The 21,624-nt window shown below is 43.2% G+C and overlaps 1 protein-coding gene across 8 annotated transcripts in view; it reads right to left on the reverse strand.

Moving 5' to 3' along the window:
* Nucleotides 1-21,624, reverse strand: part of DRC8 (dynein regulatory complex subunit 8) — a 122,989-nt gene that overhangs the window by 92,832 nt on the left and 8,533 nt on the right. For 2 of the 8 annotated variants that reach the window (XM_078357193.1, XM_078357192.1), the window contains exons 2-3: nt 7,807-8,005; nt 6,006-6,090 (exon numbers count right to left, since the gene is read on the reverse strand). The exons of 4 other annotated variants lie outside the window; for them this stretch is intronic. Coding sequence is in view for 2 of the 4 variants with exons in the window: in XM_078357190.1 (XP_078213316.1) it covers nt 6,006-6,090 (85 nt within the window). In the remaining 2 variants the exon portion in view is untranslated. The remainder of the gene's footprint in view (nt 1-6,005; nt 6,091-7,806; nt 8,006-21,624) is intronic. 2 more of the 8 variants (XM_078357190.1, XM_008985700.5) reach the window with 1 other exon arrangement.

Raw genomic sequence — 21,624 nt, forward strand, 5'->3', positions numbered from 1 at the left:
CGTTTTGGTCTGAGAACTCCTTTTACTATGAAAAATTATCAAGGCACTCAAAATGGTTATGTCTGTGTGAGTTATTACTATCTTTATTATCATATTAGAAACTAAACTTTAAATTTTAAAAATATGTATTTACAATTTAAAAATCTGTATTAAAAACATGTATTTTTAAAATGTGTATGTATTAAATCATTTAGAAATCCTACATAAACCCATGTTTACATAAATAGTTTTTATTTTTTTAAACTATATTTTCCAAAACAAAAAGTATATTTAGAAGAATGGCCTAGCTACATACGTACAATGTAAATATGTCATAGCTGGCTTCTCATCTCTAGTTCTGCATTCAGTCTGCTGCAAAACTGCACGTCATGTCGCCTCAGAAAAACTGCAGTGCACATGAGCAAAGAAACCCGTTTCCTGTCTCTCGTCTCAAAGGAGGAGGAAGTAAAAGCTGAGACACAGCAGGCAGGAGGTCAGTGGCCTGTGGGTTAAAGATTAAACCCCCCCAACCCTTAAGATCTCAGGCAATGCTAAGGGTGGGCGGTACGGAGGAACGCCCTCTATTGTTCCCATTCAGTCCTGCTCAAACCCCCGCGCTTACTCCATCCATCCTGACCCCGCATACGTACTTTCGAAAACCGTAAACCCAAGACCCTTTCACATGTAATATCTAGAGCTGTGAGCCTGTATAAAGGCAGAGGTTCCCTTTGTTGGACCAGCGTGGCTATCAGGCAAGTATGCCACCTTGCTGCAGCCGAATAAATCACCCCTTCCTTCCCAGATCCGTGTGTAAGAGGTCTGTTTCGGCCACTCCTGCTTCATATATTTTTGGGGAAAATGAGAAGGAAAAGAACAAATACTGTCTTAAATTTATTATGAAAATAGTTTGACTTCACAGACCCCTGAAAGGGTCTTAGGGGCACTTTGAGAACTACTTACTTATACTATCAAGCCTGTGAGGCAATGTACAAATGGAGGCACAAAGAGAGTAACTAAGGTACCGGGAGTCACAGAGCTGGGACAGAAAGTCTGAATCCAGACCTCAGGACTGCCCCTCTAAGGTGGAAGGGCATTCGCAGGGGCCCATCTCATAATGCTGTTGACAGTGGGCGGGTGGCTGCCCAGCATTTGCAATACAAGACTTTCCCTGTAGCTAATGTGATAAAATTTCAAATTAAATATTCCAATTTGTGCAAAGCAGAGATAAGGGAAAGGGAGAGAAGCCACCACAAAACTTTAAGACCTCTCAGGGGGCCTCCGTCAGCCCTACACAAAAGCACCACCAAACTTCCACCTGAGGGATAAAGCAGTTCGGGGAGGAACAGCCAATGCCTGGGGGCTCCCCAGGAAAGCTCTCTCTGGCCTGCCCACAAAAACAACAACTGCTTAGCTTTACAAGGTCATCTTAAAGTGTTTCCCAAAATGGGCTGCGCTGATGGTTCACGCCTATACTCCCAGCACTTTGGGAGGCCAAGGCAGGTGGATCACCTGAGATCAGGAGTTCGAGATCAGCCTAACAAATGTGGTGAAACCCCTGTCTCTACTAAAAATACAAAAAACAATCAGTTGGGCATGGTGGCACACGCCTATAATCCCAGCTACTCAAGAGGCTGAGGCAAGAGAATTGCTTGAACCCGGGAGTCGGAGGTTGCAGTGAGCCAAGATTGCACCACTGCACTCCAGCCTGAGTGATAGAACAGGACTCCATCTCAAAAAAAAATAAAATAGAAATAAATGTCTCCCTCCATTCAAAGACACTTCTTCACACCACTCAATCCTTTTTTTCCTTTAAGTGGACAAATAATAATTATACAGATTTATGAGATATGCAGAGTGATACTTCAATACTTGTATACAGCGTAATGAGCAAATCAGGGTAACTGGCATATCCACCACCTAAGGCATTTCTCATTTCCTTGAGTTGTGAACATTCAAAATCCCCTCTTCTGTTTTTGGAAAATATGTAATAAATTACAGTTACCCATATTTGCCCTCTAATGAGGCAGAACAACAGAACTCCTTCCGTTTATCCAGCTGTGCTTTTGTGTCCACCACCCCCACCAGCCTCTCCTCCCATCTGTCCTGTCCTCTAACACACAGCTCTACTCTCTTCTTCCATGAACTTGATTTTGTTTTAGCTCCCACAGAGGAGTGAGATCATGCGGTATTTATCTTTCTGTGCCTGACTTATTTTGGTTAACACAGCGTCCTCCAGGCTCACTCAGGTTGTCACGAATGACAGGATTTCATTCTTTTGTATGTACTTTCCTCAATCCTGACACAGAACACTGCCTTCAATCCTTAATTAAAATGCTTAAAAAGAAAGATATTTATGAGATATTAAATCATTTTATAAACTGACAACAGTTAATATAGTATTGAACTAGTACAAGGCTGAAGGGTACAGTGGTATAGTACATGAGATATGCCCCAAATTCGATCCACTTCTATAAAATGCAGCATATTATAAAGAAGGCCTAACAATCCCTGAAGTAGAATAAACTGTTTAGTAATTTAGAAAAAAAAAAATGTCTATTTAGACCTTCACTTTTTTTTTCTTTTTTTTTAAAGACGGGGTTTCACCATGTTGGTCAGGCTGGTCTTGAACTCCCGACCTCAGGTGATCCGCCCACCTTAGCCTCCAAAGTGCTTGGATTACAAGTGTGAGCCACCGTGCCTGGCCAATTTTTTTTCTTTTTTAAAGATGGGGTTTCACCATGATGGCCAGGCTGGTCTCGAACTCCTGACCTCAGGTGATCCACCCACCTCGGCCTCCCAAAGTGCTAGGATTACAGGCGTGAGCCACCGCGCCCGGCCTAGACCTTCACTTTTAATCATCAGTCAAAATACACTCTAGATAGATCAACTGTTTTTACAAACGGAGAAAACAGGCTGGGAAAGGCAGGGCCGGACCTTATTCATCCCTGCGTTCTCAGAGCCACGTTGCAGGCTGCAGAGTGGAACTGGATGGAGCTGCCGGCAAAGAAGAAATGAACTTGAGCTCCAACTTGGTTGCTAACCCACTGGGTGGTCTCAGGCAAGACTTCTGGCTTCTTTGTCCTGAAATTTCTCTTTCTCTTTCTTTTTTTCCATTTTGTTAAGATGTAGTCTCACTCTGTCACCCAGGCTGCAGTGCAGTGATGCGTCTCAGCCCACTGCAACCTGCACCTCCTGGGTTCAAGCAGGTCTCCTGCCTCAGCCTCCCAAGTAGCTGGGACTACAGGTGCGAACCACCACCCCCAGCTAATTTTTTAATTTTTTTGTATTTCTGGTAGAGACAGGATTTCACCACGTTGGCCAGGCTGGTCTGAAACTCCTGACCTCAAGTGATCCACCCACCTCAGCCTCCAAAGCTTAATTTCCAATTTAAAGAGTAGTCGAGTCCAGTGGCTCCCACCTGTAATGCCAATACTTTGGGAGACTGAGGGAGGTGAATCAGCCTGGGCAACATAGCCAGACCCCTGTCACTACAAAAAATAATAATTAGCTCAGTGTGGTGGCAAGTGCCTATAGTCCTAGCTGCTTGGGAGGCTGAGGCAGGAGGATCACTTGAGCCCAGGAGTTCAAGGTTACAGTGAGTTATGATCAAGCCACTGTAATCCAGCCTATCTTTAAAGATCCTATCCTTAAGATAATTTTTTTAGCCAGGTGCGGTGGCACGTGCCTGTAGTCCCAGCTACTGGGGAGGCTGAGGCTAGAAGATGACCTGAGCCCAGGAGTTCTAGACTGTAGTCACCATGCCGATGCAGTGTCCACACTAAGTTCGGCATCAATATGGTGACCTCCCGGGAGCAGGGGACCACCAAGTTGCCTAAGGAGGGGTGAACCGAAGGCCCAGGTCAGAAATGAAGCAGGTCAAAACTCCCGTGCTGATCAGTAGTGGGATCACACCTGTGAATAGCCACTGCACTCCATCTTGGGCAACATAGTGAGACCCCGTCTCCTAAAAAAAAATTTTAATAAATAAATAATATTAAATAATAATATTTTTTAAAAAAAGAATAAATGGTAATGATACCAGCAGCATGAGAACATTCATTACAAACTTTAAAGTGCTATACAAATGAACATAGCAATAATGATTAGAAATCTACATTCATCCAAGTTGTTACTCCTCAAATATACTCAGCGTGAATATTTTAATGCTAAAAACAATAATAATGTTCTTAGTAACCATCTTTAATTAATAAAGATTTAAGTTGTAAGAACATACACTTTCCCTCAGGGCCTCAGTAAAGTTATTTTAACTTCCAATGGAAAAGAAGATGCAGCCATAAACATCTTTATTTTGACTGAATTGGCCCTTTTACCAAAAAAGGCCTGGCATCACTGCTCTAAGGGACTGGGGAGATTTTCCTTCACTGCTATTGTCAGGGAGCCTGAAGGCAGGAGAAGCCCCGATGTCTTTAAAGGGCAGGGGTGGGAGTGTGGGCAACAAAGCATAGCAGAAGACTTGCCGTTAGAGAAACCCTGGTGTGACACGGAGCAAACAAACTACCTACCTTCTCCTCGTCTCCAGAAATAAAAAGACAAAAATGAGGTAACCCACATGAACCCTCTTCCACCCAGCTACAGGTAGTGTATCAGAGGGCAGGCCTCAAGCAAATGCTGGTTTCTTTTCTCTCCTTCCCCTTCTCTCTTATAAAGCCTTATTTCCCCTGACTTCTCTATCAATACCTCTGTCCCCTGCCCCCAGGAGGAGAACCCTTCAAGGAGAGGTCTGAGGTCAAGGCACTTGTCATTCATGTATTCAGTCATTCACATTGCAGGCCAGGGTGCTCAAACCCTACTGTCACCACCAGCACCCCACCCACTCATTTCCTACTGGGACACCCACAGTAAGGCCTGGGGTTCCACAGTGTCATTTCCATAGAATGCAATGTGATCAGAGCCACCGGAGCTGTATGGAGCTGCACGGTGCTCCAGTCCTGACGGCACTGGTTTATAAGCATCTACGGGTTCCTCTTCAGCACCATTTTTAAAATTACTTCCCACTGCTTCGCTGGCCTCTGTACTAGGTTCTGGCCCTGAGATTCTAATCTCATCAGATAACCCTCATTTAGCATGGCCTCCTGAAGGAATGGCTTCACTGCCTTTTTTTTTTTTTTTTTGAGAGAGAGAGTCTGACTCTATCACCCAGGCTGGAGTACAGTGGTGCAAGATCTCAGCTCACTGCAACCTCCGCCTCCCGGGTTCAAGCAATTCTCCCACCTCAGCCTCCTGAGTAGCTGGGACTACAAGCAAATGCCACCACACCTGTGTAATTTTTGTATTTTTAGTAGAGACAGGTTTCCCTATGTTGGCCAGGTTGGTCTCGAACTCCTAACCTCAGGTGATCTGTCTGCCTTGGCCTCTCAGAGTGCTGGGATGACGGGTGTGAGGCACCGAGCCTGGCTTCACTGCCATTCCTTGATGTGTGTAACACAAACGCTACACTTCTTCTGAGCGTCTAATCTCTTCTATCTTTTGAGGGGTTTTTGTTTCGGTCTCAAGCTCTGTCCCCCATTTCAGATCTCCCAGTATTCCTGTCTTTCTCTTGTCTTTTTACGTTTTTCTGTTTTGGTTCTTTTTGCTATTTTTCAGGGGGAGTGTACCATTGGTAAGCATTATTAATCTTTCCTTGCAATATACTATTCGTGGCCTTATAATACATATTTATGTGTTTTACAAAGCAAGTGCTCTTCATTCACTCAACGACTATTTCCTGAGTGCCAACTACACGCCAAGCAGTGAAGATAAAAAGAGTTCATCTCACTCGCAAAGTTTACAATGTATACGTTGGAACAGGCAATGAGAATATAGTGTATTCTTCATACCAGAGATGGAGAGTAAGTCCTTACCAAAGCAATAGCTAGCAAACGCATTTTACAGAGCACGGAAAACAAATACCTAAAATATCATCATAAATCCACGGGACAGTATAAAAAGAAGAGAAAATCACTCTCTCGTATTTTACGACTCGGACCGGGTAATTTAGAAGTGCAACGAAAAAAAAATTTCCAAACCTCACATCCACTGTATTATTCGACTCATGGTCAAACACTTCAAAGGCCCCTTTGATTTTTTTGTGAAATTCTGCTACTACTGTCTCTGCAAAAGACAAAGGAAATAAAAATTATTTTACTTTAGCTTTGAATTCAAAACAAAAATTCTAATACCCAGACTAGAAATCTTAATAAGCGAATATATGAGTAACTCTTTCCTCCTCTTTATGTATCATTTAGCATGTTTAACTTCCTCTGGAGATGTCAAAGAATACACTACATGTTTAAACATTTTTTTCTGAGGAATAATACACATACTGTAAAGGTGCTCTAATCTGAAGTACACAGCTTAATTAAGTGTTTACATATGCATATATTCATGGAACCACTCCAATCACGGTAAGAGAATACCACCAGCAGCGGCCTCTCTCTCAAGTCCTTTGGGTAGAGTCCTAGCCTGAGAGGCAGAGTGAATCCAATAAAACAGATATTGTGGGTTGGGCACGGTGGCTCACACCTGTAATCCCAGCACTTTGGGAGGCCGAGGTAGGTAGATCACCTAAGGTCAGGAGTTTGAGGCCAGCCTGACCAACATGGAGAAACCCCGTCTCTACTAAAAATACAAAATTAGCCAGGCGTAGTGGCCCATGCTTAGCACAATTTTGAGACTTAATTGCATTATTTCCTTTATTCTTTCATTCAGCCAAACACCTTGGAGTTGGCCTTGACCCTTTTCTTTCTCTCTTCACCTAACATCAAATTTATCAGCAAATCTTGTTGGCTCTGCTCTTTATAATATATCCAGAATCGGCTGGGTGCGGTGGCTCACACCTGTAATCCCAGCACTTTGGGAGGCCGAGGCAGGTAGATCACCTAAGGTCAGGAGTTTGAGACCAGCCTGGCCAACATAATGAAATCCCATCTCAACTAAAAATACAAAATTAGCCGAGCATGGTGCTAATTAATGGCTGTAATTGCAGCACTTTGGGAGGCCCAGGCAGGAGCATTGCTTGAGCTCAGGAGGTCGAGGCTGCAGTGAGCCGTGATCAGACTACTGCACGACAACCTGGCAACAGAGCTAGACCTTGTCTCAAAGAAAAGAAAAAGGTCTCAAAATTCATCAAACACTAAGTACAACAGGACACTCAGAAAGAAAGAGAGTAGGTATGAGTTTAGGTAATTATTTCAATTAGAAATATTATATCACCAGATAGTAGAAAATAGGAAATTTTTTAATCACTCACATTCTCTTCACCTTAACATAATCGGTAATTATTTTGCTGTGTTTTCTTCCAGTCTTTCTTCATACTTACTCTTTTATATATAGCATTGAATAACTACCATTCGCTCATTCAACAAATATTTACTGAATAAACACTACACACCAGCTTCTGTGTCACGTACTTTACATACTTTTACAACCAAAGAGAAAAGAATAAACCAAAGCTCAGAGAGGCTAAGCAACTTGCCCAAGATCACAGACTCACTAAGTGGCAGAGCCGGACTGAACCCAGATCGTCCTCCCCTGAACAATCGTGCCCTGCCCCCACTCCACCCCACCCCACCCATTACTACTTAACTCCTCAATTCCTTCACATAAGTGTTCTATTTTCCCAGGTTGCAGCATAATTTACACAGCCTTCCATTTTTAACAGTTCCAAAAGAAGGTACCACAAATTATTGATATTATTTTTTCTTTATTATAAATAACACAGCAATGAACTTTCAATAATTTAACAACAAATGAATGTTGGCTCATTATTGAAATTTACACGTCTTTGATTACAAGTGAACCTGAGTAATGATCCCTATGTTTGTTTACCATCTCTGCTCTCTATGTTATGAATGGTCTCTCCGTGTTCTCTCCTCAGCCCTCCCGGGATCTTCAATTATTTCTCAATAATTTGTTAGAGCTGTTTGAATCATGAAGATGTAACCCTACGTCGAAATCACTGCAAACAGTTTTCCAGGTCAGTTGCTTGCACTTGTTTTTCCAAAATGAAAACAGCTCCATTTCCTTTCTGATTATCGAAATCATACACAATTAATGGAGGAAAAAAAAAAGACACAGGTGAAAGTTTAAGTTAAAATCACTTCAAATCCTACCCAGAGTTAACTATTTTTTTTTTTTTTGAGACGGAGTCTCGCTCTGTCGCCCCTCCCAGGCTTAAGTGATTCTGCTTCTAGAGTAGCTGGGATTACAGTTTCGTGCCACCACTACTGCCCAGCTAACTTTTGTATTTTTACTAGACACGGGGTTTCACCATATTAGCCAGATTTGTCTCCAAATCCTGACCTCAAATGATCCACCCCCCTCAGCCTCCCAAAGTGCTGGGATTACAGGTGTGAGCCCCCACCTGGTCCAGAGTTAACCACTTTTAATGTTGTTCTCTAATTTCTTAGTTGGCAACAAATTGGATCTTTCATTCTCAATAAATATTCATTACCTGATTATTTTTAGTGACTGCCTGATACTCCATTATAGAGCTTTATCAAAACGTATTTAACCAGCCCCCTAATTGTGGAAGCTTAGGTTGTTTCTGATTTTTCATTATTATAATCAATACTTTATTAAACAATCCTGCGGAATTCATTTCTGTGCACTTGTCTTATCTCTTTGAAATTCATGAGTTGAACACAGCTGGACTAGGAAGGTTCTTATTGGCCGTAACAGTATCTTGGGAAAATCCCTCTGGTTACGACACTGCCACTGCACAATACTGATGTTTGGTTTTAAAATTCAAGGTCATTTTAAAACTACATTCTCCTTTATTTATTTATTTATTTATTGATTGATTGATTGATTGAGATGGCTGTTACCCAGATGATCTCGGCTCACACAACCTCCGCCTCCTGGGTTCAGGCAATTCTCCTGCCTCAGCCTCCCGAGTAGCTGGGATTACAGGCACGTGCCACCATGCCCAGCTAATTTTTGTATTTTTAGGAGAGACGGGGTTTCACCATGTTGACCAGGATGGTCTCGATTTCTTGACCTCGTGATCCACCCGCCTCGGCCTCCCAAAGTGCTGGGATTACAGGCTTGAGCCACCGCGCCCGGCCATTATCCTTTTTTAAGTAGTCACAACTGTTGAGATTTTTTCTCATGCTTTAAAGTTTAGAAATATATCCTTTGAAAGGCCCAAGAAGGAGAGAAAGAAAAATCAGCCTTTTTCTAAAGGTCTGGCAAATAATTAATTCTGTTTTCAACAATTTACAGATAGATTTACTGTGGTTTTCAGTTTAAGACACCAGACAACACACTGAATAATCCATGTGAAATTGATTTTGATGTGATTCAAAGGGAAAGGTTGAATCAGCTTTTCCTAATTTACTGAGAGCTTGATTCCTTTCCTTGCATTTATCATGTATTCTAGTCTTTTCTGTGATTGAGATTAATTCTATCAATTGTGCATGCTATTGATTCTATTCTGATTTACATTCTAGTCTCCTGCCATGACCATAGTATTTTATTTATTGCCACTCTACTAGCCTTTTTAGGAACATTCATCAATACCAACTTATTCCAAAGGAAATCTAGAAATCCATATACAATTTAGAAATTCCAAACGAACTACATTGACAGCGTTATTGCTCTTGCAATCAGCTAGACATTGAGAATTAACATTTTAGAATATTTAGTTTCACATCTAAGGGAGGTAAATTTAGACACGTATATCTCTTTATAGATCTCTAAATTCAATATTACATATTTTGAGGTTCCTTCTCTAAGTCATACACAATCCCCCAAGAAGATGATGCCTGAGTATTTTACGGATTTTGTAGAAATTGCAATGAAATCTTTTTTTGAACCCTGTAATTTCAAGTGTTTGAAGTAAACATTGAATGTTTGCTATTGCTTATATATCTCCTGAAAAAAATTTCATTAAAATCCTTCAGTTTATTATTTTATATTTTCTAATAATACATTTTGCATTATTTTCTTATTGTATCTTCTTATCTCTCTGTCATGACTTATGGCACTGGCCAGAACTACCAAAGGAACATGAATACATAAAATGATAATCCATTTTATAAAAACACTGTTATTACTCAGTCATCTGGAACACTAGTCTTTTACCAATAAATATAATGCTGACTTTTGTTTTGAAACAGGTAAAACTCCAGCCTGGCCAAGATGGTGAAATCCTGTTTCTACTAAAAACACCAAAATTACCCGAATGTGGTGGCGCGTGCCTGTAGTCCCAGCTACTCCAGAGACTGAGGCAGGAGAATTGCTTCAGGCTGCAGTGAGACGAGATCACGCCACTGCACTCCAGCCTGGGCAAAAGAGCAGGACTCCACCTCAAAAAAGAAAAAAGAAATGAAAAGAAATAGGTAAAACTTTTAATTTATAATTTTATCTTTCCATTTCTAAAGAACAGGCACTTTTTTTTTAGTTTTCAAACTTTTTATTTGCATATTTTTAAAAGTGTGCATTTCGGCCGGGCGTGGTGGCTCAAGCCTGTAATCCCAGCACTTTGGGAGGCCAAGGCAGGTGGATCACGAGGTCAAGAGATCGAGACCATCCTGGTCAACATGGTGAAACCCCGTCTCTACTAAAAATACAAAAAATTAGCTGGGCATGGTGGCGCGTGCCTGTAATCCCAGCTACTCGGGAGGCTGAGGCAGGAGAATTGCCTGAACCCAGGAGGCAGAGGTTGCGGTGAGCCGAGATTGCGCCATTGCACTCCAGCCTGGGTAACAAGAGTGAAACTCCGTCTCAAAAAAAAAAAAAGAAAAAGAAAAAAAAAGAAGATAACTGCTCATCAATATAAATTCACATCAGTTTAGGGTAGGGAATGATGGTGATGACAACCAGAGACTGTCCTTGTGGGTGGCTGACAGTGATAGTTTTGCTTTCTAATGGCTCTATGTACAGAAACTTTGTCTCATCTATAAATTATTTAAAATATTGCATAAAATTACCTTCAGGCTATGTTTACAGGGTTTAGATGAAACATAAATTAGTTTCCGGTTTAGACTTGAATCCCTTTCCTAAGCTATCTCATTACGTATATGCAAAGATTTCAAACTGCAAAAAATGTGGAAATCCAAAATACTTCTGGTCCCAAGCATTCAGATGAAAGGCGCACCCCAAGGCAGGACACAGTGGCTCACACCTGTAATCTTAGCACTTTGGGAGACCAGGGTGGGCAGACTGCCTTAGCTCAGGAGTTTGGGACCAGTCTGGGCAACACGGTGAAATCCTGTCTCTACTAAAATACAAAACACTAGCTGGGTGTGGCAGCATGCACCTGTAGTCCCAGCTACTCAGGAGGCTGAGGCAGGAGAATCACTTAACCCAGGAGGCAGAAGTTGTAGTGAGCCGAGATCGCATCACTGCACTCGGGCCTGGGTGACTCCATCTCCCAAAAAAAAAAAGGGGCACCCCAAAATATATTGATCCTCTTATCTCTCATCTCTCAGTGTGGCCAGATGAAGCCGGGTTGCAGAAAGCAGTCTATTCCAGAGCTTCCCACAGGGGGACCAGGGCAGCACAGGAGCCAACGCCAGGCTCTCTGGTCTGCACGGAGGTAACAACAACAAATGCCATCAGGCACCCACTGCTCCACATTGCCAAGCGTGTGATGTATCACGTGGTCCTCTACTTCAGAGGCCAGATACAGAATGCACCATTGCCCATGACAGAGCTAATGGAGAAGCCCAAAGAGCATAGTGTTCGTTCCAGTGTGCACTGCAACTAGTTCAAACAGACAGGGCTCACGGCTCCAGGAAGCAGCCCCAAATCTGTATCTTCACATACTGTTGGCTACTTCCATGCCTCTGCAACTGATAGATGCTTTCAGTAGCAGCCAAGCTTGTTGTGTGGCCCTACAAACACATGCATGAGAGGCAGGGCGCAGTGGCTCACGCCTGTAATCCCAGCACTCTGGGAGGCCAAGGTGGCCAGATCACCTGAGATCAGGAGTTTGAGACCAACCTGGCCAACATGGTGAAACCCCGTATCTACTAAAAATACCAAAATTAGCTGGGCATGGTGGTTAGTCCCAGAAACTCAGGAGGCTGGGGCAGGAGAATCATTTGAATCCAGAAGGTGGAGGTTGCAGTGAGCCAAAATCGTGCCACTGCACTTCAGCCTGGGCAACAGAGGGAGACTCCATCTCAAAACCAAACAAAAAAAACACACGCATCATATATAAATTAAATCATCATTACTTTGAAATAATTGATATGAGACAGTTCAACTCGATTTAAAAGTCATTTGCATTAACAGAAAATGTTCTAAGTTATATTGGTAAATTAAAGGAAAAGTTTTTAGAGGATGTAAGTATAATTTCAACTGGTTTGAACTATTCTAGGCAGGAGTGTCAGTCACAAAAGCACTGTGAAAAAGCAGAATCACTGGGAAACTACAAGTATTTTTGTGAGGGCCAGGTGCAGTGGCTCATGCCTGTAACCGTAGCACTTTGAAAGGCCAGGCTGGGGGGACTGCTTGGGCCCAGGAGTTTGAGCAACACAGCGTGAGCAACACAGCAATTAGCTCTACACACACACACACACGCGCGCGCGCGCGCACACACACACACACACTTTTAAAAAAGCAATTAGCCAGGCATGATGGCACATGCCTGTAGTCCCCACGACTTGAGGGGCTGACATGGGAGGATCCCGGAAGCCCAGGAGCTGCAGCCTGCAGGATCGTGCTCTGAAGAAAATGTTTTTAAGTGTGAGAAAGTGTTAAGAGATTACATTTGTTTAGATAGGTAGGGGCCTAGTTCATACTTTAACTTTTTTTTATGGGAAAAATGCTTTTACATTTCTACATGAACAGTTTCTCATTGGTAGAAAATGATCAAACATTCAGAAGCTCACATTATAGATTTTTTAAGATCAGGAGTTGATCTTAAAGGCAAAAAGTCTGAGATTAAAAAGTAACATTTTGGGAAGCAAGCACAAGTCCACCTTGAATAATTTTAAATACATCTGGAACTTTTAAAATAGATTCATCATCTTAAAATCTCCTAATACTCTGTTTTACTTTCTTATACATTTTTTTAACTTTTTTTTAATTTTTATTTTTTGAAATGGAGTTTCACTCTTGTTGCCCAGGCTGGAGTGCAATGGCGCAATCTCGGCTCACCGCAACCTCTGCCTCCTGGGATCAGGCAATTCTCCTGCCTCAGCCTCCTGAATAGCTGGGATTACAGGCACGCACCACCATGCCCAACTAATTTTGTATTTTCAGTAGAGATGGGGTTTCCCCATGTTGGTCAGGCTGGTCTCCTGAACTCCCGACCTCAGGTGATGCACCTGCCTTGGCCTCCCAAAGTGCTGGGATTACAGGCATGGGCCACCGCACCCAGCCAACATAATTTCTTTTTATATAATCAAGCCCCATATAGAGGTCCCAAAGCTCATCTAGTTTTACCCCAGTGTGCCATACAAATATTGTTTTCCATATTCAGGGTGTTTGTTTTTGAGACAGAGTCGCGCGCTGCCACTAGGCTAAAGCACTGTGGTGAGACTATGGCTCACTGCAGCATCAAACTCCCAGGCTCAAGCAATCCTCCTGCCTTGGCCACCCGAGTAGCTGGAACTACAGGCACAGATCACCATGCCTGGCTAATTTTTTTAATTTTTGTTTTTATTGTAGAGACAAGGTCACTCTGTGTTGACCAGGCTGGTTTTGAACTCCTGGCCTCAAGTGATCCTCCCACCTTGGCCTCTTAAAGTACTGGGATTACACACATGAGCCACTGAGCCTGGCCAGTGTTTAGGTTGTAAAGTGATAAAAGCTGGGAAGCACTACCATGAAGTCATTAACTCCAGGGAAGTCCCCTGGAGAACTGGCTGCTCGTTCTCCCATAGCTTACCTATGGCAGGGACTTGGAGAAGGTTCGCAATACAACGCTCCCCACTGCTGCTCACAGCCCCTTACTCCTAACCTGCCATGTTTTTTCCAGCTTCACTAATGAAGAAAATTTTCAAACATACAGAAAAGTTGAAAACTTAGTATTACAAACAACTCTATACCCACCACCTAGATTCAACTATTGTTAATATTTTACCATGTTTTGAGTCTTCCTTGTATGTCTGTCTCTGTCTCTAAATCAATTGCAGACATTAGAATAATTCATCCCCAAATACTTCAGCACGCGTCTCCTAAAAATAAAGGCATTCTCCTGTGTAATCCCAATGTTATTACATCTTTAAAAATTAACAAAAATTGGCCGGGCGCGGTGGCTCACGCCTGTAATCCCAGCACTTTGGGAGGCTGAGGCAGGTGGATCCCGAGGTCAAGAGATCGAGACCATCCTGGCCAACATGGTGAAACCCTGTCTCTACTAAAAATATGAAAAACAAAAATTAGCTGGGCGTGGTGTGCGCACCTGTAGTCCCAGCTACTCAGGAGGCTGCGGCAGGAGAATTGCTTGAACCCGGGAGGTGGAGGTTGCAGTGAGCCAAGGTTGCACCACTGCACTCCAGCCTGGCGCCTGGTGATGGAGTGAGACTCTGTCTCAAAAAAAAAAAAAAAATTAACAAAAATTCACTAAGATCATCTAATATCTATTCCATATTCAAATGTCTCCATCTGTCCCTAAATGTCTCAGGTATTTTTTTCACACTAAAATCCAATCAAAGATTATGTACTGTTTGGCTGTTAGATATTATTTTCTTCTCTTTGAAACTAACAGTCCTCCATCCTTCCCCACCCCTCCCCACACCCATTAAATTAGCTTGCTGAAGAGCCTGGGTGATATAGCGTCTTACAGAACGTGCGACATCCCACACTTGTCTGATGACATCCTTCACATTAGAAACTACTCTACTGAGGACATAATCTTCTATTCCTTCTCACTGCTATCTTCTACTGATTCCCTGACCACGCTCCTCCAAATCTACCATCCCCACAAATTCATCTTCCTAATTCTAGTTCACCATCAACAGCTTTCAACCCTTCTGGGTTTTTTTTTTGTTGTTGTTGTGTGTTTGTTTTTGAGATAGAGTCTTGCTCTGTTGCCAAGGCTAGAGTTCACTGGTGTGACCTGGGCTCACGGCAACCTCCACCTCCCAGATACAAGCAATCTTCCCATCTCAGCCCCCCAGGTAGCTAGGACTGAAGGCCTGAGCCACCATGCCCAGCTAATTTTTGTATTTTTGGTAGAGATGAATTTTTGCCATGCTGCCCAGATTGGTCTCCAACTTCTGAGCTCAAGCAGTTTGCCCATCTCTGCCTCCCAAAGTGCTAGGATTACAGGCATGAGCCAGTGCACTCAGCCATCTACTTATAAACCCTTCTGAATTCTGTTCTTTTCCTTCCATCTCCATTGTCACTGCATGAGATTAGACACTCACACATCTGTAATCCCAGCACTTAGCTAGATTGGCAGATCACCTGAGGTCAGGAGTTTGAAACCAGCCTGGCCAACATGGTAAAACTCCATCTCTGCTAAAAATACAAAAAATTAACTGGGCCTGGTGGCACATGCCTGTAATCCCAGCTATTCTGGAGGCTGAGGCAGGAGAATCCCTTGAACCCAGCAGGTGGAGGCTGAAGTGAGCAGAGATCACGCCATTGCACTCCAGCCTGAGAGACAGAGCAAGACCCTGTCCCCCCCAAAAAAATAGACACTCATCACTTCCAGGTAAATTAATGTAGTCACTTCCTGCCTTTTTGCCTTTAGTCTCCGTTCTCTCACTTCCCATTCCACCCATCAAACCATAATCCACATTTTGCTGGGATGATCTTTTTAAAATGCAAGTTTAATAATTTGACCCTCTGGTTTAAAATCCTCCAGTGGTTTGCAAGGCCTTTCAAACTAACATTCAGACTCCTTAACCGGACACACAAAGTCCTTTGCGAACTAGGCTCCTACCTCGCTCAAAAATGTGATCTCTTAACACGTTCCACACAGACGCCCTAGGCAGGAAATCCTGGTAGTTTCCCAGTGAGAGTGGTTTTCCACAGTGCCTTTGTGACTGACACTCCTCCTGAAATACCGCTCTCCTCTGTCCTGGTTATGTCCCATTCGTCACTCAAGTTGAAGAGTAATTACCTTCTGAAGGCTGTCCTCCTCTTCCGTTACGTACCCTCCTGTGTAATCATGTAGCATACATGCTAGCTCTATCATCATAGTATTAGCAGTTTACTTGTCTCCCTTTCCATACTGTAAACACCTTGAAAATAACTCTGATAGTGCCTGTAACCTACTGAAAGCTCAATGAGGCTGGGCATCAGTGACTCATCCCTGTAATCCCAGCACTTTGGGAGGCCGTTGTAGGCAGATCACTTGAGGCCAGGAGTTCAAAGCTAGCCTGACCAACATGTTGAAACTCCATCTCCCAAAAATTAATTGGACATGGTTGCACGTGCCTGTAATCCCAGCTACTTAGGAGGCTGAGGCACTAGAATAACTTGAACCCAAGAGGCAGAGGTTACAGTGAGCTGATATCTCACCACTGCACTCCAGCCTGGGTGACAGAGTGAGGCTCCGTCTCAAAAAAAAAGAATTAATACCAATCTACCAATCCTTCACAAAATCCTCCCAAAAATTAAAGAGAAAACACTGCCCAACTCATTATATAAGGCCACATTAACAAGATTTTAAAAAACAAAGACATCAGAAGAAAACTACAAACAGACATCCATTATAAATATAAATGCAAAATCCTCAGCAAAACACTTGCAAAACATCCAGCCACCTTATGGAGGACTATATACCATGATCAAATGGGATTATCCCAGGAATGAAACATGAAAATCAGTTAACATAATATACCACATCGATAGAACGAAGAGGGGGGAAACCGCACGATCATCTCATTGATAGAACGAAGACGGGGGGAAATCACACGATCATCTCAATAGACACAGGAAAAGTATTTCACAATATATAACATCTTTTCTTTTCTTTTTTTTTTTTTAGAGACGGGGTCTCGCTATGTTGTCCAGGCTGGGGTGCAGTGGCTATTCACAGGTGCACTTCCACTACTGATCAGCACAGTGGAGTTTTGACCTACTCCATTTCCAACCTGCTCCATTTCTAACCTGGGCCAGTTCACCCCTCCTTAGGCAACCTGGTGGTCCCCCACTCCCAGGAGGTTACCATATTGATGCCAAACAGTGGACACACGATCAGTGCACTACAGCCCAGAACTCCTAGACTCAAGCGATCCTCGCACCTCAGGCTCCCAAGTAGCTGGGACTACAGGCACGAACCATCGCGCCCGGCACAGAACATCTTTTCACTATAAAAACACTTAGGAAACTAGGAATACAGATTTGGTCATAGCACATCATGTGCACGTATCAAAATGTCACACTGTGCTCCACAAATATGTACAATTATTATGTGTCAATTAAAAAAAATCTTAAGAATATTGTTTAAGGCCGGACACATGGCTCACATCTGTAATACCAGTACTTTGGGAGGTGGAGGCAGGCAGATCACAAGGTCAGGAGTTTCCGACCAGCCTGACCAACATGGTGAAACCTCGTGTCTATTAAAAATATAATAATTAGCCTAGCGTGGTGCTGCACACTTGTAATCCCAACTACTTGGGAGGCTGAGGCAGGAGAATCTCTTGAACCTGGGAGGTGGAGGTTGCGGTGAGCCGAGACTGCACTGCGCCATTGCACTCCAGCCTGGTTGACAGAGCAAGACTCTGTCTCAAAAAAAAATATATATATATATAGTTTAAAAGAAAACTAGGAATAGAAGGGAGCTACTTCACCATGATAAAAGGCATTTATGAAAAATACAACTAACACCATACTTAAGGAATGGCAAAAGGTATTCTGCATGCCCTTAGAGTAAGCATGTTTTAGAAAGGAAATGTCTATTTCATGTTAGTCTCGCACACATGTTAAAAGGAGGTTCTACTGTATTTCAGTAAGTCTACTGTGGTCTAAATTTACAGGCTCATGCCTGGAATCCCAACACTTTGGGAGGCCAAGGATCACCTGAGGTCGCCTGACCAACATGGAGAAACCCTGTCTCTACTAAAAACTATAAAAAATTAGCCAGACGTGGTGGCACATGCCTGTAATCCCAGCTACTTCGGGGGCTGAGGCAGAGTCGCTTGAACCTGGGAGGCGGAGGCTGTGGTGAGCCAAGGTGAAGCCATTGCACTCCAGCCTGGTTAACAAGAGCGAAACTCTGTCCCACTAAATAAATAAATAAATAAATAAATCACTAACATATAATTCACTGGGTGCAGGGTGCATGCCTGTAGTCCCTGCTACTCAGGAGGCTGAGGTGAGAAGCTCACTTGAGCCCAGGAGTTTGAGACTGGGCAACATACTATGTTTAAAAACAACAACAACAAAAAGGTATAATTGTAAGTTTTATAATGAGAGGACTTTGAATCAGGATTTGTTACTGATACATGGTGTCAGTGGACTTTTACTGTCCTTTTCATTTTGTAGAACACAAATTCCTAAAGCGTTTCCTGTATGCTTACCTAGAATTATTCTAAAAAATATTTAAGAGTAAGAACTATAACAATTTCATCATGTAAAAAAAAAAATCAATCCAAAGCTGGGCACCACAGCACATACCTATAGACCCAGCTGCTCCAGAGGCTAAGGCAGGAGGATCACTCGAGCCCAGATGTTTGAGATCAGCCGGGCCACAGAGTGAGACATCATCTCAGGAGAAAAAAAAAAAAATCAACCCAAGAAGACAAATACTCCATGAATAAAATATCGTTTGATACAGTCTAATTTTCAAAACTCCAAGCCACCAATGGTGGCACATGCCTATAGTCCCAGCTACTCAGGAAGCTAATAGCTTGGGCTCAAGAGTTCAAGTCTAGCCTGACAAAATAGGGAGACCCTGTCTCTAAAAACAAAACAAAACAGACTGGGCATGGTAGCTCATATCTGTAATCCCAACTTTGGGAGGCTAGGGGGGAGGACTGCTTGAGGCCAGGAGTTCGAGACCAGCCTGGGAAACACAGTGAGATCCTGTCTCTACAAAACAGTTAAAATTATAAAATTTAAATTTAGCTGGGCATGGGGGCACATGCCTGTAGTCCCAGCCACTTGGGAGGCTGAGGTGGGAGGATCACTTGGGCCCAGGAGGTCAAGGCTGCAGTGAGCCATGGTTCCACCATGGCACCCCAGTCTACTCAACAGAGCAAACCCCTGTCTCAAAAAAAAAAAAAACCTCCAATCTTCCCCAAAAAGGAAAACATAATGTCCCATTGTTGATAAGATGATTATAACAGAGATTACAAAAGAGGCAAGAAAGTATGTTTATTTTGCTGGTTAAGAGCACTGACCTGGAGCCAGCCACCACTGGCTTGTCCATGTACTAACTGTGAGACCTTGGGCAAGTTACTTAACCTCTCTGTGCCCAAGTCTCCCCATCTGTCCCCCTATTAGTCCCAGCTACTCGGGAGGCTGAGGCAGGAAGAGGGCTTGAGTCTGGGAAGTCAAAGCTGAAGTGAGCCTAGATAACAGCACTGTACTTCAGCCGGGGCAACAGAGCAAGGATGTGTTGGAAAAAAGAAAAGAAACTAAAGAAAAACAAGGAAAAGTTCAAATTCTTGCTCCTTACCTTCCCTAAAATGAAAGAGTGTAAGAGAATGCAAGGTGGGGACAGGTTGAAGATTTTTTAATAAGACACAATTTAGGAGTTTGGATTTTGTCTTCAGGACAACAGGTACCAACTGAAGATGTATAGAGTAGGGAGTATCTGGCTAGATGTATAATCAATGAGGATAACTTAACTGGAAGGAAGCAAGGCTGGTGGCAGAGAGATGGTGAAGAGATTCAGAGAGAGGGGAGGAGGCGGGAAGATCACAAGGTCAAGAGATCGAGACCATCCTAGACAACGTGGCAAAACCACATCTCTACTAAACATACAAAAATCAGCCTAAAAATACAAAAATTAGCTGGGTGTGGTGGTGTGTGCCTATAGTCCCAGCTACTCAGGAGGCTGAGGCAGGAGAATTGCTTGAACCTGGGAGGCAGACGTTGCAGTGAGCCGAGATCCAGCCACCACACTCCAGCCTGGCGTCTGGCAACAAAAACAGACTCTGTCTCAAAAAAAAAAGAAAAGAAAAAGAACATTTACAAGAGAACATTTTTAAATACTTTAAATATCTAATGGTTAGGGAAACCTTACATAAATTATAGTCCATATTAATGTTAGGTTAAGTTGGTGCAAAAGTAATTATGGTTTTTCAAATTACTTTTTTTTTCCTTTTTTTTTTTTTTTTTAAGACAGAGTCTTGCTCTGTTGCCCAGGCCGGAGTGCAGTGGCACAATCTCAGCTCGCTGCAACCAACCTCCGCCTCCTGAGTACAAACGATCCTCCTGCCTCAGCCTCCCGAGTAGCTGGGATTACAGGCATGCACCACCATGCCTGGCTAATTTTTGTATTTTTAGTAGAGATGGGGTTTCACCATGATGGCCAGGCTGCTCCCGAACCCCCGACCTTAAGTGGTCTGCCCACCTCAGCCTCCCAAAATGCTGGAATTAAAGGTGGGTGCCACCACACCTGGCCCAATTACTGTTAATGGCAAAAACCACAATTACTCTTGCACCAACCTAATAATAAATGCAACTCTTTTTTTTTTTTTTTGAGACGGAGTTTCGCTCTTGCTACCAGGCTGGAGTGCAATGGCGCGATCTGGGCTCACCACAACCTCTGCCTCCTGGGTTCAGGCAATTCTCCTGCCTCGGCCTCGTGAGTAGCTGGGATTACAGACACGCGCCACCATGCCCACCTAATTTTTTGTATTTTTAGTAGAGACGGGGTTTCACCATGTTGACCAGAATGGTCTCGATCTCTTGACCTTGTGATCCACCCGCCCTCGGCCTCTCAAAGTGCTGGGATTACAGGCATGAGCCACCGCGCCGGGCCCAATGCAACTCTTTTACATGTTTTTAATACTTGTGACATGAAAAAATGTGTCTAATAGTAAGTGAAAAAAGCTGGACATAAAACCATATTCAATACCATCTCAAGTTTGTAAAACAAAATACAAATCTGCCTAGAAAAAGCCAGGAAGGAAATACACTAAAATGGCAAAATTCACTTTAAATTTTAGATGACGTTTCTTAAGAGCATGCTCATCCTGTGGTAACGAGCTAGAAACGCAAACCTTCAGACCCCATTCCAGATCCCTGAGGCTGAAACCCATCTACATTGTAACAAGCGTTCCAGACGCATTTCTTCTTCTTCTTCTTCTTCTTTTTTCCTAAGAGATTGGCGTCTTACTCTGTTGTCCAGGCTGGAGTGAAGTGGTGGGATCATGGCTCACTGCAGCCTCGAACTCCTGGGCTCAAGCAGCCCTTAACCTCAGCTTCTGAATAGCTGGGACTACAGGTGCCGCCACCAGGCCTGGGTTGCAGACGATTCTGATGCACCCTAACATTTGAGAGCCACTGCTCTCCACAATGGGATCATGAGTGAATTTTATTTGCTTGCTTATGTAAGTTTCCACTGGACTTCTCTCTGTGAAGCATGGAGGATTAGAGCATTCACTATGAAGTCAGACAGACTGGAATGTGAGTGCACGCTTCATGACCACTTGGTAGTCATGTGACTTTGGTCAAATTCCTTTACCTATCTTTTGGAAAATTCCTGACCATCACTTTTTTTTTTTTTTGGAGACAGAGTCTCGCTCTTTTGCCCAGGCTGGTGCCATCTCGGCTCACTGCAAC

Source organism: Callithrix jacchus, chromosome 19 (genome assembly GCF_049354715.1).
Source record: "Callithrix jacchus isolate 240 chromosome 19, calJac240_pri, whole genome shotgun sequence".
NCBI classification, from domain to species: domain Eukaryota; kingdom Metazoa; phylum Chordata; class Mammalia; order Primates; family Cebidae; genus Callithrix; species Callithrix jacchus.